Below are 15,594 nucleotides of genomic sequence, written 5' to 3' on the forward strand. Positions count from 1 at the left end.
AGGCAGTGGAGGTAAGGATTATGTACTATTCTCTGCTATTCCAGCATTCAGAAGTTTTTAACAAGCTCATACAACTAAGTAAGAAACTACATTTCCCAGAAGTGGGAAATTAAGTCATCCACTAAACAACCATCATTCACAAGTCTGAAGCCCATATAATCGGGCTCTTCTGCTCCTGAACCTCTCCTTTTCTTAATGCAATCAGCTCCAAATGTAAGACCTGGAATATCACTTTACATTTGATCACTCCAGTCAAACAGAAGGCAGGTATAACCACCATACCAACTAAAAACTAACTAGCTCATCACATTTCAATTCCTAAATTACAACCATAGCCAACGAACTCAACATGTCAGACCAATAAACTGTAACTCAATCTAAAATTTGATTCATTAGAACAGTACACAGAGTGCATGACATATCAAATCAGCAATACTTATTCCTTAAGAAACAGCTCTAGTCCAAGGCTGGGCCAAAGCACTTCTTGAAGCTGTGTGTGAAATACTCTCCTCCATGTCAATAATAGAATTGAAACTTTCCATCACAAAAGCAATCACATTTTATATTCCAGGTCAGGACCAGAGAAAAGGATTGTATGTTTGAAGCGTACGAATTACCAGAGAAACCACTGCCAAATTACCAGCTAAAAAATCAAACTTTGTAAAGGTAGGCTCTGCAGACAATTCTGCCCCTCCTATAATGCCCTCTGGTCTACTTCCTATGAAAAAAGCCTTGGAAGTCATTGTCCTTCGAGCTGAATGAGCACCAAACCATTGAGATTTTAAAGCTGGCCTCAGTCATAAGCCAACACCCATTTGGGCCGTTGGTGAAGAAATTGCTTCAAAGAGCTTTTAAATCCAGATGGGAAGCTGCTTGCCCCAGTGTACGCCATTCGGGAGTCATGTTTTTATAGGCCCTGAGAATAAGCAGCACAGAGCTAGTGAGGATCATGAAAAGTTGGATAGGAAATGGTCCAAGGGTAGATTTGGTCAGTCTGGCAATGGTGAATGTTACCTCATCCTGCCTGACAGATCCAGCATCTGAAAGTCTCCTGCAAGTTGCGAGGCATAGTAAGATCACTAACTTTGCTGGAATTTCATTCCTTCTGGTATAAAATCTTTCTTGGTACCCAGCACAGAGAGAGTTTGGGGATCAAGTTCATGTCCCAGAGGAACGAATACTTAAGGTCCAGTGGTCTGAACAGCCTTATCCCTCTCAGCAATGTGCAGACCAAAGTGTACTCACCAACTTAGGACCCTTCCACAGGAAGGAGAAAGCCCCGGACCTCTTTAGGCCTTAGAGTAGGGCTGAAACATGTTGGTCTTGATGGAGTGGGCAGGTCGAGGATTAAGCGCATAACGCCACAACCTCCATCACACATAGGAGCAAAGCCTTGTGCATGAAACCACTGGGTACTGTTGAAGCCTGGGGACTATACTAATTGGGTAGATCCAGGTTGTGAAAGGTACATTTAGTAATAGACACTAATCTTGTGAGTAATATTGTATGCTACCAACCCTGGATGTAGATAGTTCAATTACCTTGAAACTGAAGAATCGCAAGTTGAATGAACTTAGAGCGAGAAAACATGTTGACCCACACGTTTTGACAAGGACACCACCATGCAAGACATAATACTCGGGCGAGTGCCTTGTTCACTGTTTTTATTTAGGGTAGGAGACCCCCAGAATAAAGTCTTTCCTTCTAGTTACTCCCAATCCTATTTTAATCACTGCACCACATCTACACAGTTCCGGCCCCACACCGCACTTCACCAAACGGCTGTTGGATAAAAGATCTCCGATAAAGTGCCCCTACTTTAGGGAGCCCGTTGGGTATTGCACCGCCAAGCCAACGAGGAGCAGCCCAAGTGATGAAGCATGACACCTGAAAGGGTGTGTGAGGGTATTACAATCCAACAAAAGGATTCCCATCTATAACCCTCACAGAGAATAGTGGGACCCAGTCACTCGGGACTCTACAACCCCATATCCCAGAGGAACAGCATAAACCCACATTTTGAATACGATAGTAAAATCACTAACTTTGCTGGAATTTCATTCCTTTTGGTATAAAATCTTGCTTGGTACCCAACACAGAGAGAGGTTGGGGGTCAAGTTCATGTCTCAGAGGAACGAATACTTAAGGTCCAGTGGTCTGAACAGCCTTATCCCTCTCAGCAATGTGCAGACCAAATTGTACTCTCCAACTTAGGATCTTCCTCAGGAAGGAGAAAGCCTCAGACCTCTCTAGGCCTTAGAGTAGGGCTGAAACATGTTGGTCTAAATATAGGATCATAGGGCCATAACAGTCCACATTACACACACATTGTTTTAGTCTCACCACCATCTTCACAAATAAAGGGATACCTAGGAGAAGGTTAGGGATTTTAATCTTTAGTTAAGCACCCTGGTCATCCTTCTAACAAGTGCTCCCTGAAATATGGTCGAGCCCACCCTGATCTTTAGGATTCAGGGTGAACCCAAGGATGAAAACTGACACAACTGGAGTGTGTGAGGGTTGTATATAAAAAAATATTTGTTTCCTTCTCCACACAAGTCATGCGAAGCTAGCATACCCACTTGGGGTGTCCTACCCTTATATCCCGTGTCCTGTGCAGCATTTAGAACCACCCCCATGACCTCTGGTGGGATACTTTTTGGTTGAACATAATTATCAGTATCACACAACTCCGAATTCTAATTCCTTTGCAAACTTCTGTAGCACAGAGATCAAAACTGAACATCCAGCTCATAAATAAGCCATAGTCGTTGGTTATGAGTGGGCAGCAAATCCGGTAAACCCGCTAACATTCGTTACTGAGCCCATTGTTGTTAGAAGCTGGGTGTGTCAATGGCTATTTCTGATGGAAGCAGCCGATATCTCTGTGGTGAGCACAGATTGGGTGGGGTGGAAGGACATGCAGGAACTGTTACATAAACATACATTCCTGCATTTAATTCACCCAAAAGCTTGTAAAACCCATTAAGTCCCCACCACCAGATTTACCTGCCCAGACACTCCCCCTCAAGTAATGGTAATTATTGCATGTGGAACTACCTTGGATTACTCTGCTGCACCTGTAATTAAGACATAAGAGCAGTAATAAAAATGTTACCGTTACCCAGTTTCTCACAGCATGCGCTTCACAACTCCTACAAGGTATTTTTATTATGAGTAGAAGGAGCTTAAATTGAATATTCCTGAGCACATTAATGCAAACTAGTTTGTTTCATTCTATTTGCAGGCATTGAAATTGTTGTTATTTACACTTAGAACTGATTATTTAAGGATATGGTTATCGACTCATTCAAAGTTCATCACTATTGGTGTTTAGGCAGTAGATCATTCAGTATTATTTTTCTGTGGTTCCCTTGCTCACCAAGGTGTTAAAGGGTAGCTAGTTGCTCTCGTTTAATTTTCAGTATGCCAGTTTTCCCCTTCTCCCGCTAGCGCATTTAATAATTTTTTTTTTTGTGAGCAGCAACTGACAATTTTGTGTTTATTGTCATGTAGTTTGAATGTATAGTATTATTGGCAGCAACGTGGACACAGTTAACTAAGTATTGATTTTGCTTCTTTTTAGAAATGCGCCCTCAGTGGTTTGAGCTGGAGGACATCCCCTTTGTGCAGATGTGGCCAGACGATGTATACTGGTTTCCAATTATGCTTCAAAAAAAGAAGTTCCTCGGCTATTTCAAACTTCAGGGACATGACACGATCCTGGATTATAGACTGGAAGAAGTGGACGAAATCAAGGAAAATCATCTTATCCTATAGGTCACCTAAGACAATGAAAATTAAAGGACGCAATACGCGTTTGCCTTGAGGCCTTAAAGTGAAATGTTGTTAAACTACTGTATGGTCAATAATGGCTTTTATTTTTTCAGTTTCTCCTTTAAAAAGGTGCTTTGTTCTGAGTGATCAAAATCCTCTTTTTGGATCCTGTGCTTCAAATTTAGGTTTTAGAACCAATACCAGAGCCAAGGTGACTTTTTCTTTTATATACTGTTTTTTTACTTTGTATGTACAGAGAAAATGTGGAATCAAACCATAGACCTTCACATGCCACCTAAACCTGAAAACACGGACTTCCTGTCATAATTATATTTAATCTTTTTTTTTTTTAGGAAACTGGGATTTTATGCTTGTGAAAAAAAGCCCAAAATGCCGCCGCCCGACTTCTAACGAACACCCCGGCCAGAACATCTGCTAAGCCTGCACTAAGGAAGCTGCACTGGCTCCCTATCAGGGAAAGGGTCACTTTCAAGGCCCTATGTCTGGCCCACAAGGTACTCCATAACACCGGCCCCCCAATACTAAACAACTGGATCACCCCCTATAAACCCACAAGAGCGCTTCGCTCGGAGCATGGAAACTTCATCACGATCCCCAAGGTGAAGAAGGCACGTATAGGTGGCCGCCGCTTCTCGGTCAACACAGGAAAAAAATGGAACGCACTCCCCTTGAGCCTCAGAGCAGAACCAAATCTCCTGCGGTTCAGGAAAGCTCTAAAAACCCTACTTTTCCCCTGAGCCGTCATCTTTCCCGACTATTCCCCCCTGCGAGTTAGAGGTTCAGCGCTGGGATACCCTCGTGGTGACTACGCGCTCTATAAAATTATAAAATAAATAAATAAGTTGAAATCATATTATATAACACAAATAACAATTTCAAGTGTAAGCATTTCATTTGGGTACAAAAAAAGTGAGCACTTTGTCTTTGATCGTTGCGATTTTAAAATGGTTGTGCTATATTTTACAGTGTTGGGTTGCTTTATAAATTCAATTTTATCCTTGTTTAGGTGAAGATTTAAAATGTCCTTTAACATACTACGATTTTCCTCTTTTTTCATTTGTATTACAATTCACTGATATGAATAGGTCTAAAATCTCTGTAGACAATTCATAGTAAGACATTGGAGAATTGAAAGCAATTTGCAGGTGTTCATGAAACCACCAGACATGTTTATTATTTTATATACTTTACATTCTAGACACCTACTAGCCCACGCTATCTCGCAACAGCCTTTTCCTAGTTCCAAGTGGTTTGGTCGTGTTTTAGCCCAATGTGTAACAGTCAGATTATTACAGGGGAATGTCACACTTACCTGTACAGTAACATTGGTTGGAAAGCTGGCACTCACTACTTCCCCCTGAAACATAGTGGAAAGTAATAGTAGTCTCACTTTCAGGAGTAAATAGATGAAAACGACAGACCTGGTTTATCTTTACCGTCGCACTGTGAATATATCCATGTGCACATCAGTGCCATGAATAGGTCTCAAGACGGCCACTATTCCTATGCATGGTGCTCGGTAGTCGTAAAATCTTCTAAACTGCGTTAAATTCGAGGGAGTAGACAATTGTGTTCTCCCAGAAAACTGATGGACTTGTACTGAGGGTGTAGGCTGGAACGTGAAGAGATCAGATAAACAGTGGAAGCTGAGAGTACACCAAACCGGGGAATGCAACAACTTTACACTTAAATGATGGGGATTGAAAATCTACTGGAGCAATTTGCACCCTGACTGTGAGAAAATGGAACCAGGAACTGCCCACTGTAGCACTCAGGAGCTTCAAGTGGCCCCTTGTCTACTACTGTGCCTGTGGCTCCTCCCCTACAAAGTTGACTTGTGGATTGCCTCCGAGATCTTTGTAAGTCCTATACTGTTTCATCAATTTGTGTCTTCCTTTGACAGACTCAGAAAGAATGTCTTGTATGTGCTACACTCATGAGACCCAGCCGGGCTTGAACACTGACCTGGTGCATAGTAACTTTCGGACCTAAATCATGGCAGTTGACTAATGGATGGGTCACAACTGTCTGAAATTAAATACAGACACATCTGAGATGATGCTATGGCGAGGTCCTCCTCATATCGGTCTTGTGACTGACTTAACTCTCAAACTATAAAAAAAAGTGTATTTTACTTTAGCGTCAAATTATTATTTATACCTTTGCTGGCGAAGGACTCCAAATCATGCTTCTTCCTTCTAAAGGTTTTGAATAAAAGTCCTCTGTCCCTGCCTCATTCTGAAACCCAAGGGGAGTAAAAGATTTTTGAAAAAATTGCTTTCTCTCTCAATCAAATGGTTCCAGGATACGCTACCAGTAAAATCTGCCCACCACCCAAAGCTGAGGACATAGCACTCCTACGTCTTACAGCATTACCAAGCTCACAATGCTGAGTTTTCTATTTCAATATACAAGCAGAGATGCTGGAAACGGTGGTGATTCATAAACCAAATTCAATTGTTTAGATCACAGTTGGAGAATTCTATATTCTTTATATTAAATGATTATTTTGGTTCAGTCAGCTTGAAAAAGGTGCAGTTAATAATAGGCACTGATTGTAATTAGGATGCTCAGGTTGTGAATACATTTCATGGTTTACCTTTCTTGAATACATTGCTGATAAAATATTAGGTCAGGGTTAGAGTCAATGTATGTGGGTGATTCTGTGACTGCAGCATTTACAGTGCAGCTATGGATTTACTACATGTCCAATAATTTGCCATACAAATTGCAGAGTTTGCACATTTCACCAAAAATGTTGTTTTCATTGCAAATTATTAAAATTAATACTGATAGAGAATGTGTCCTATAATTGGAATTTTCCCCTCATAAGTTGCATAACATTGATGCATAATTGGGTCCTCCATGCCACATAATCCTGGAAGCCCTGGCAACTTAAAGCTCTGCAGAGTAGTTTGGGGGCTGTCATTGTGAAGATAAAATCCTTATTTCATACTCAGTTGTCAGAACTACACTGCAAGATCTGAACACACAATTGAAGGGCTGTTAACTACATTCCCTTCCTCTTCACATCCCTTATGGAAATGCTGAACTAAACTCAGAAAATTAGGACAGGAGTTATCAATGGAAAAAAGTGTGGATTTCCCAAAGTGAGTGATCTCTTCCACTAAGGCATAAATGTTACCAGATGTAATTGGATTATAACCTCTAATAGAAGAAATATGTTCGTCCCTTTTAAAATTTACTGCATGGAAATACAGATTCTACACAGACTGATACAGTCAAAGTTCTTGCAAAAAAGTATACTTTGACCATCTCAGAAACACCCAACTGGAGACTGCAGTTTTTAAGGAAAGAGGAATTTCAAATCTCTCCTGATGAAAAGCAGTGGGGAGAAATCTTTTAAACAGTTATTCAAATATGCCAAACTAAGGCAAACTATTTTTAAATGATTTTATAGCAGGGGCATTGTACACATAATGAATAACAAATTTCAGACTCCCTGCAATTTGATTTGTATTTGTTTTTCTGAGATAAAAGCAAATCATAAAAAATTGTTGTTTTTAGGATTTGATTTCAGGCAGAAAAACAAAAATGTTTTGCAAATTAAATCACAGCGAATCCTCCAGCTCCTTAATGGTTGTAATGTTTTCCTTTCAACATTCTCATATTTGAGAAAGAGAAAACAATTTTTTGTTTTCTCAGAAATGATGGCCAAAGTGAGACAATCTGTGGGGAAACATGGATTTACCACCAAGTGCTATTCTTAGCATATGTGCAACAGAAAAACAGAGTGTGCAATAGCAGAAACAAAAATGACAGACTAGGACCTTCAATTTAAAACGTGTCAGAATATGTCTAAGGTACTATGTATAGCATAAAATATGAAGAGTAAAACATGCGAAATATTGCACAAAATACATTTATGTGAGGAAACCAAATGGGATGTGGAGCTCTGTGTTTTTTCAGGGATCTTTCTCGCATAGTTCTGATTATCTGAAGGACAGAAAAACAAGATCTCCAATGGTGGAAGAAAACAATGACAGGAAGATTTATTTGAAGCTGCAAACCCGTGGAAACTATTAAAAAATAAACAATTTGAGCAGCAAAGCTGCCACGGGTACTTTAACATTGCTTTTATTTTCACATGGGATTTTTCTTATGCAACTGACTTAAAAGAAAAAACAAATGTAAAACAAATGTTGCTTTTAGTAAAGACATTCTTTTTTATTTTAAATGGAAGATTTTATTTTCTCTCTGTAAAACTGTGATCCAGAAAGTGGGCATAGATACAGTCTTATAGAGTCTTGTTTATGAATATTAGTTAAAGGAAACTGTATTACATTTAAAGGAGCCAACTAGTTAAGAGAAAAACATTGTTCTCTTTACCCATTCCCGCCTGATGAACAATCAATAAGGATTCTAAAGTGTTGCTTTGATGACGTCAGCTACGAGTTTAAAGCTCTGTTGTGACATCATCGTTAACTGGATGGCTCCTTTAAAATAGATGCAACTATTTGATTTTGTGAAATCATGGACAAAAACCATTCATTCTTGAAAATTAAGCCAAATAAACTGCATACTGCCTTGAAACAGTCATATTGATATACATGTGGGAGTGTACGTCTACACTTATTTATCCATACACTTCTGACCCTTTGAGCACCAGCACACTAGTAAAAACGACACACAAAATACACAATTCAAGGCTGTTTATTAAACAGGAGTTTTATTCTTAGACTTTATATATATTTATCTATATATTTGTAAATGCTTGTTTTAAACATTGATTTGTATACGTTTTGGCAATACCACTTTTTGGAATGCAATAGAGTTTGTAAACATTAGAATCTACAGCATGTTGTATAAATTCTCTAAATTTAGGAGGCAAATAAAGTGCTTCATATGAACTAAAAAAGCTAAGCAGAAACAACATGTCATTCAGTAAAGGGAGCGCAATAGATTCAACAAGCTCACATTATGCTGAGGAACATGAACATGTCATTTAAATTCAGTTTCACATACAGATATTTTTGAGCAAGGAGGATTGAGTGGGATATCATAAAAACATCACCTGCTTAAAGCCGTCCTGACAGGGAGATGAGCACTGTTGCCCTGCATTAGGGCTCGCCACAAAAGGCAGCACTATTAACTGGACAATTTATTGTTTACTCTTCTTGGGTACTTGTTGACAGGATTCGGGTTAAGAAGTACAGACATACACATTTAGTTTCATTTTCCATTCTGTTATGAGTAGCAAATGAAGAGTTACCACTGAAATGGGTACTTTTAGTATAAGACGCAACCTAGTGGCCAAGATCTCAAAACCTTGTACCAGGGATCTTTCAATGTATTTTCCCTATTTGTAAAGCAACTTAAACCCAAAGTACCAGTACTCAGTACTAGTGAGCTCCAATGGAAGCTATACCAGCAGTGAATTAGTCCCAACTCCAAATAAGATTAAGAACCAATAGGAGAATCGTTGAGACAAACAGAAATACACAGGTAGGACTGTCTAAGCAGCTGTTGTGGATTGAAGGAGAACAGTCAAGGAGCCTTTGCCTCCACTCATTCAATTGATGCACTACAACAATATGGAGATAGATCAGGTGGCGGCAATGGGTGAAAACCTCCATGTGCTAAATCTGATGAGAAACTGTTGAGCAGTGTGCTGTATGCCTTCTTTTTCTGCCTTTACACAGAATGATTTCTGTGACGTGGAATATGCTCCAGATCTGATCAGAATCTGAGATTTCCCTTGCCAGCCAGAAGAGCTAGGGCAATGCCCTACCTGTCTTTGCTTCTTAATTAACAATTCCATTATGTTGTTGAGGCCAATAAAACCGGTTTCCTCTGGATAATCACAAATAATTATTCCAGGGGCCCAAAGATCCTTTATGCTTTAGGCTCTTAGGCTAATACTGGAAACCTTGCCCTCCCCCAACCCAAACACCTCCAAAGAGAAAATGTTTGTAATAAACTAAAAATGCAGAACAAAGAAAGAAAGTCATTCAAGTTTGAGCAACGCTACCATAACAGAAGTTAATTGAAATGCAATTCTTTTGTTAAGGATTCACTTTTAGCAGCCACTGCGAGGAGACATACATATGTTTGTTTTTTACGGAGTGTGGTTTGTGGAACTACATGGACACAAATATGTAATCGATCAAAACTGTTTTTTTGATTCACCAAACAACTGCTGGTTTGTTACCTTTTAAAGTTGGCGGTGAACTACTTGTTAGATAATATGGTCAGCGGAAAAGGGAAGGTTGCATATCAGCTGTTTCTATGAACACCAATAACCCAATGCTTTTGAAGGAACAGCACTACCCTCAGCGTTAAGAATGAGATTATCCAGGTACAAATTTACCAGGGTATGCAGACAGGCTTGCACACATGGAAAATAATACTTGTGACATTCTGGAAAGAGGTTACGTGTATTTGTTCTAGACCACAATTGATGAAACCAAGGAATTGTTTATATCCCTTCTACATAGTTTAGTGTGAAAGAAGACAACAAAGCCAGACTCTCACCTCTGTTTAAGCCGTCATAAAGACGGATACAGAGTAAGGTAGTTTTGAAAGGCTGTAGAGTAAGACGTTTGTTAGCTCTGAGGAGGCCTAGGGTGTCCATTGCACTGAATCTTTTTGACAATAGTAAAATATAGTAGAATTACTTTCCCCAGAGCTGTTTCCAAGACACAAGAATTAGCTACACGTCTAAAATGGTCTGGGGCAATTCCAGTAAAACCTTTGTCAGAAAAATGAGGACTCTAAAGGAAAGCTAATTAGGAATCCCAAATTGCTTGGCATACTGACGGATGACACCGGATACTTCAATGCTCCTCTTCACAAGAGTCTGCCTTAGGCTAGAGAAATCCGGTAAGACACACTGCTACGTACAGTATTCACAAAGGTCACATAACAACTGCTAGATCTTCTCCAGTGAAAATTAGACACTAGTCCTTACATTTCAGGGACCAGAGTTTTGTAAAAATGTAAAGAAAAGTTACCTGCAGCCTGCTGAATCACAGAGGGCTTGTTAACAGAAAAGAACAGCAATCCTTTCCAGTACACAGATTCCCAATGAGTCCTACATAAGGAACCTATCATTCATTCTCTACTGTGACAGATCACAGAGCAGACTTCAAGGAAAAGAAGCATTGTCACCTGACTAGTTAAAGCTAGCCATTGAGCTAGGGTGGTAAGTCTTGGATCAGTACTGGTAAATCAAGCTCAATATCTTTCACAGCAGGCACAGGATGAAGGAATAACACATCTATGGTTCATGTACATATTGTGAGGAGCAGTTCATTTTACATTTGCCTCCAAGTTGCAACACAGATGTAGCTACGCTCTCAAATATCATCAGGCAGCCACATGGATTAATTACTCTTCCTCACGAAGAATCCCCAAGTTTGTTCAAAGCTGTACTAATTAAATCGTAACAGGTTTATATATGTAGACCATCCTAGATGTATCCTTGAAATACAATAGATTGACTGACTGAACTTGTCCCCTCATCCTTTAACTGGAACCATAAGGGAAGTTAACATTAGTGCTAATTTCTTCTGCTGGCAGGAGTTTAAGCAAGGTCATTAAAAAGGAAGCTGTAACAATGTGTAAAGGAATAAAACAAAATACAAAAATAGTGTTAGCATCTCCCAGGGGCACTGGTGCCACCCATTTGCATAATCAGTGCTGAGTTCCCAGTAAAGCCTCCCTCTTCAAGAGACTAGATACCCATCTCACTTGGAAAAATGACGAGCAATTTTTCATCAGCATTGTTTTGTTTTAGTGGTTTTAAATACATTTACAATATTTTAGTGCCCTCGCAAAGCAGTCTTTTAATGCCTACTTCAACAAATCATTGTATTAATATTTGCTTTCATCAAATGTTTTGTAGTTGTTTCCTTTTCCAAATGATATTGTTATCTGTAGTAAAAGAACTGCCATCCTGAAAATTCACCGAGTTTGAAAACAGGATTATTGTGCATTCTTCTGTTTATCCAGAGAGGATGTTTCCACTTCTTTTCCCGGTCTTGTCATGAACCACGTGCAGTTAGCCTCTCCTATAAGTTGGTAAGCATTTAAGGAGTTAGAAAAAAATACAGTTAATTAAACCCCACCCTCAAACAGTGAGGGAGGAAACAAGCTTATTTGAAAAGTTGCAAAAATGTGTCTGCCACTGCTCGCAGTTTGTATTGGCAGAGGTTTTATTTTTTTACAAAACCCCAAAAATATAGATTTTCTGTTACTACTTTTACCAAAAAAGAGGTATTTTGAAGAACATCTCTAAACAAGTGCTTCAGTTGTCTTTAGCTTACTGGTGTGGACTTTGTGCGGTTGCAGGCATGGCATTCTCAAAAGTCTCAGGAGTTGGGCTGGATACTAAGAGCTGTATACTTAATACGCTTACTGCTTCTTCCATTATTGGTCTTTATTTGAGAACTCTTTTGACAAGATTCCAGCCACTGGGAATGTCCACATTCATTTGTAAATAATCTGGACTGTTGTGTAGATCTAGTTATTTTAAGCTGCCCAGTTGTGAGCCTGCCAAGAGCTGTTGTCCAAAAACCTTTCCACATTGTCAGTGTCTTGAAGATGTTCATTGTGCTTTGCCTTGGTCTCCATTGCCATACAAACTTAAGATTGAATCCCCAAGCAGGTTCTTTCAGCAACGGAGTACACATGATTGTCTGCGGAGTGCTAAAATGGTGAATGTCCTTCCCCCATTTCTTCCTTTTGCACATGACACACGAGTCATGAGGGTTAAGTCGAGAAGAAGGTCCCTTCTTGGGGTGAAAGAGGTGGAGTGGGCATACTTCCTGTTCCCATAAAAAGGCAATTCAACTTTGGCTTCAGTTCGTTCCATACATGACTCATCTACATGATAGAAAATAAGTCAACACTGTTGGTCAGGATTACAGTACAGCAAAGCGAGCAATATACACCAAACCATATTGTTTACTATGGGGTCACTGGTCTTGTCAAACAGAAATGGTAATACCATCACAATAAATGTGTTTAGAAGAGAAAAGGTGAGAGGCAAAGAGAAGTAAGACCTAACAAAATAAGAAATGCTCACCTCTTTGTGGCCCTGGATCTGAGAGTTCACAAACGCTCCCAAGATGTGAGACGTCAGAGGTAAGTAGATGTGTATCAACTGCGTCTCCTGGTGCAAGCAGAAGAGAGAGAAGTAGTTCCTTAGCTCCATGGTGAGGATGGCATTTTCTTGCTAAGAAAATATAAGCACGATAAATGTAGGAACGTATTGCTGTTGAGCCAGGACAACTCATTGTTAAGGTGGCAGCACAAGGGTTAATTCTGCAATAAAAGCCTTGCTGCCCCCAGAAGTGCGAACGGCTATTACTGCAGTTCAACAAAAGCTTATGTGCTACACATTGTAATAAGTGTATCTGAACGAACTAAAGCTTTAAGAACCATCTGTCCTTGAATATGTAGAAAATTATCTCTGAACGATTCTTTTAGCTTTCCACGTCAAATTAATCCACATGCAGTCATTTACTTTGATGATCAGATTAAAGGAACTACTTTGATGTAAAACAAATTACATTCACTCAAAGTAATAAATAGTTTCAAGAAATATTTGCATAAAATCATGCGAGCAACCTGACTATCGGCTCTCTTTCCGAGTCACGATAATGTGGGATAGTAAACTGGACATTTTCATGGCAGGATAAACTAAATTACTGTCATAACCATATTTTCATTACCATATTCATATCCTACAGTTACTACCAGTTGAGGTGACCAGACTTTAATATCTGGATTGTTAATAGTATTTAAGACAACCTCCTAATGTTTGGTTGATTTATAATATACAGTAAAGCAAAACCAAAGGGGATGATGGACGGAGTGTTGAACAATGCAAGCACTCGCCCCCAGTCAACTGATCTGGGTTTTCATCCCCTTTGGTTTTGCTTTGTTCGCCCTAAGTTGGCAAAGTATGCCTAGACGGTGGTCCCTTGATATTCTCACTATATACCGTTAAATACCCTAAATGCCTGTACTTTTTCTTCTGTGCATTGTCCCTCTTGTCAACCATGGGGTCCTTTCATGTTTCAATGGTTTTTATTGAGATTTTAAGTGTAGTAAATGTACAGGCAGTACAGTCAGAAATAAAAATATCACCAAACAAGTACCCAGATCCATCCACCGATCCCACCTCCACACCAGATCAGTCACTTATTAAAACATTGTACCTTACACTTTGGTATCTAAAGTTATGAGCTGAGCCCAAGCGATGCAACAGTGCTGGTTCGAGCAGGCCCCAGCACGAAGCCTGTGGGCATGCCTTACCCTGAAAATCTGAGTTTAAATAAGTGAGAACTGGGTCCCCTAGTTTGTGGGGGAGTTGGGGCTTGTACACCAGGTCGTAAGAAATGTGTTTGCGTCTCATCAGCTGCCAAGCTTCATGAATCAGAGGTTATATGCAGGGGTAGTGGATTTGCACCCGAGGGAGAGGATAGTGTGTTTTGCAGCTATGAAGAGGGGAAAATTGTTTGCCTGCGGTAGAGTGAGTAGAATCCTTTGATGGGTCTGCCTAAGAGGCCATATCCAGGAAAATGGGTTCCTTTTAGAGTGTTTCTAGCACCTCTTGTAGTGCTCAGATATGCCCTAGTTAAGCCCTCCCCTCATTTATTCCCAGCCTCAGTCTCTCTTGCTTAGTTTTGTTTGAAAGCCACTATGGCAGAGACCTTCCCTCAAGGTAGCAGTGACTGGGCCCTGTCCGTACATTATTTTCACTGCCAGAAAATGTTTAAGGCTGAGCACTGCGCCTCATATCCCTACCTATTTATTTATTTCTCCCAGGGTATCCAGCCTAGATGTCCTGATAAAGGGAAGAGAGGATTAAGGCCATCTTCATGTGGCATCTTCTCTGCTTGTGTCTGGCAGAGCCTTGTGCCAGAATCCCTGCCCTGATGCCCTAGGAACCACACGCCCAGTGACCACTTCTACTATGCTGTAACCTAAATACGCGCACTCTGTAGTGATGGCATCCCTCTTTCATTGGTTGCTTAATGTCCTTATCCCAAATGAGTTGTGCTATCATTGAACCTGGGTCGTGACCCAAATCCATGCTTGTGTGGTGTCTGTGATCCTTGGATTTTTCCTCTGCCAGTGCAGGACATATCCTCATAGCATACACTATAGCTAGCTCATTAATGGCCATTCCTTTGGACTGATTATTGCTACATCTGGGTGGACTCCACAGGCATATACTATGGTGTGTTGTGCAAGGAGTGCTCCTCAGTGGACATACTATGGCTGGTAGTGTAATGGCCATTTCTGTGCCCATTTCTATTAGATGCTCTCGATGGCTGGTTATATAATGTCCATTCTCATGGACTTCTATGTTATTCCCGAATGAACCCTTCAGACCATCTATCAAGTCTGGGTGTTTAATGACCATTCTATGAACTTCTTCTCTGCCTCTCATGGATGCATTTCTCCACCTATGTCAGACAGCATGGCTGGTTTCAGAAGGCCCATTGCCATGACTTGCTCCTTAGCATCTCATATGGTGCCTCCCCAGTACATATCCTAAATCTGGTTGAATAATATATACCCGTTTGAAGTTCCTTGGGAACTCCACAGAGCACATATTAAAGGCAGGTTGAATAATTTCTCATACCCATGGCTGTCCCTTGCCACTTCTGGGTGAGCTCCACAGAGCAAGTACAAGGCTAGCTGTACACTGCTCCTTCCAATCAGCTGCTCCTAGTCATACCTAGGTTGGGTCCCGAAGCATTTACTGTAGTTGGCTGCCTAATTGCTACTCGTGTGCCACTCCGTGGGAGACGCCGTAGA

The 15,594-nt window shown here is 40.3% G+C and overlaps 2 protein-coding genes across 5 annotated transcripts in view; one reads left to right on the forward strand and one right to left on the reverse strand.

Annotated features, from left to right (window-relative positions):
- NUDT1 (nudix hydrolase 1) overlaps nucleotides 1–8,368 on the forward strand; it is an 86,362-nt gene extending 77,994 nt beyond the window's left edge. The window contains exon 4 of one of the 2 annotated variants that reach the window (XM_078664977.1): nucleotides 3,587–8,368. In XM_078664977.1, coding sequence (XP_078521103.1) covers nucleotides 3,587–3,780 — 194 coding nt within the window. In that variant the 3' untranslated portion in view covers nucleotides 3,781–8,368. The remainder of the gene's footprint in view (nucleotides 1–3,586) is intronic. The other variant, XM_078664976.1, reaches the window with a different exon arrangement.
- Nucleotides 8,369–8,456: 88 nt separating this feature from the next.
- Nucleotides 8,457–15,594, reverse strand: part of SNX8 (sorting nexin 8) — a 213,016-nt gene continuing 205,878 nt past the window's right edge. For 2 of the 3 annotated variants that reach the window (XM_078664975.1, XM_078664974.1), the window contains exons 10-11: nucleotides 12,848–12,997; nucleotides 12,385–12,645 (exon numbers count right to left, since the gene is read on the reverse strand). In XM_078664975.1, the coding sequence (XP_078521101.1) occupies nucleotides 12,532–12,645; nucleotides 12,848–12,997 (264 nt within the window). In that variant the 3' untranslated portion in view covers nucleotides 12,385–12,531. Of the gene's footprint in view, nucleotides 12,646–12,847; nucleotides 12,998–15,594 lie in introns of all 3 variants that reach the window. The other variant, XM_078664973.1, reaches the window with a different exon arrangement.

This window comes from Lissotriton helveticus, chromosome 10 (genome assembly GCF_964261635.1).
Source record: "Lissotriton helveticus chromosome 10, aLisHel1.1, whole genome shotgun sequence".
Classification (NCBI taxonomy): domain Eukaryota; kingdom Metazoa; phylum Chordata; class Amphibia; order Caudata; family Salamandridae; genus Lissotriton; species Lissotriton helveticus.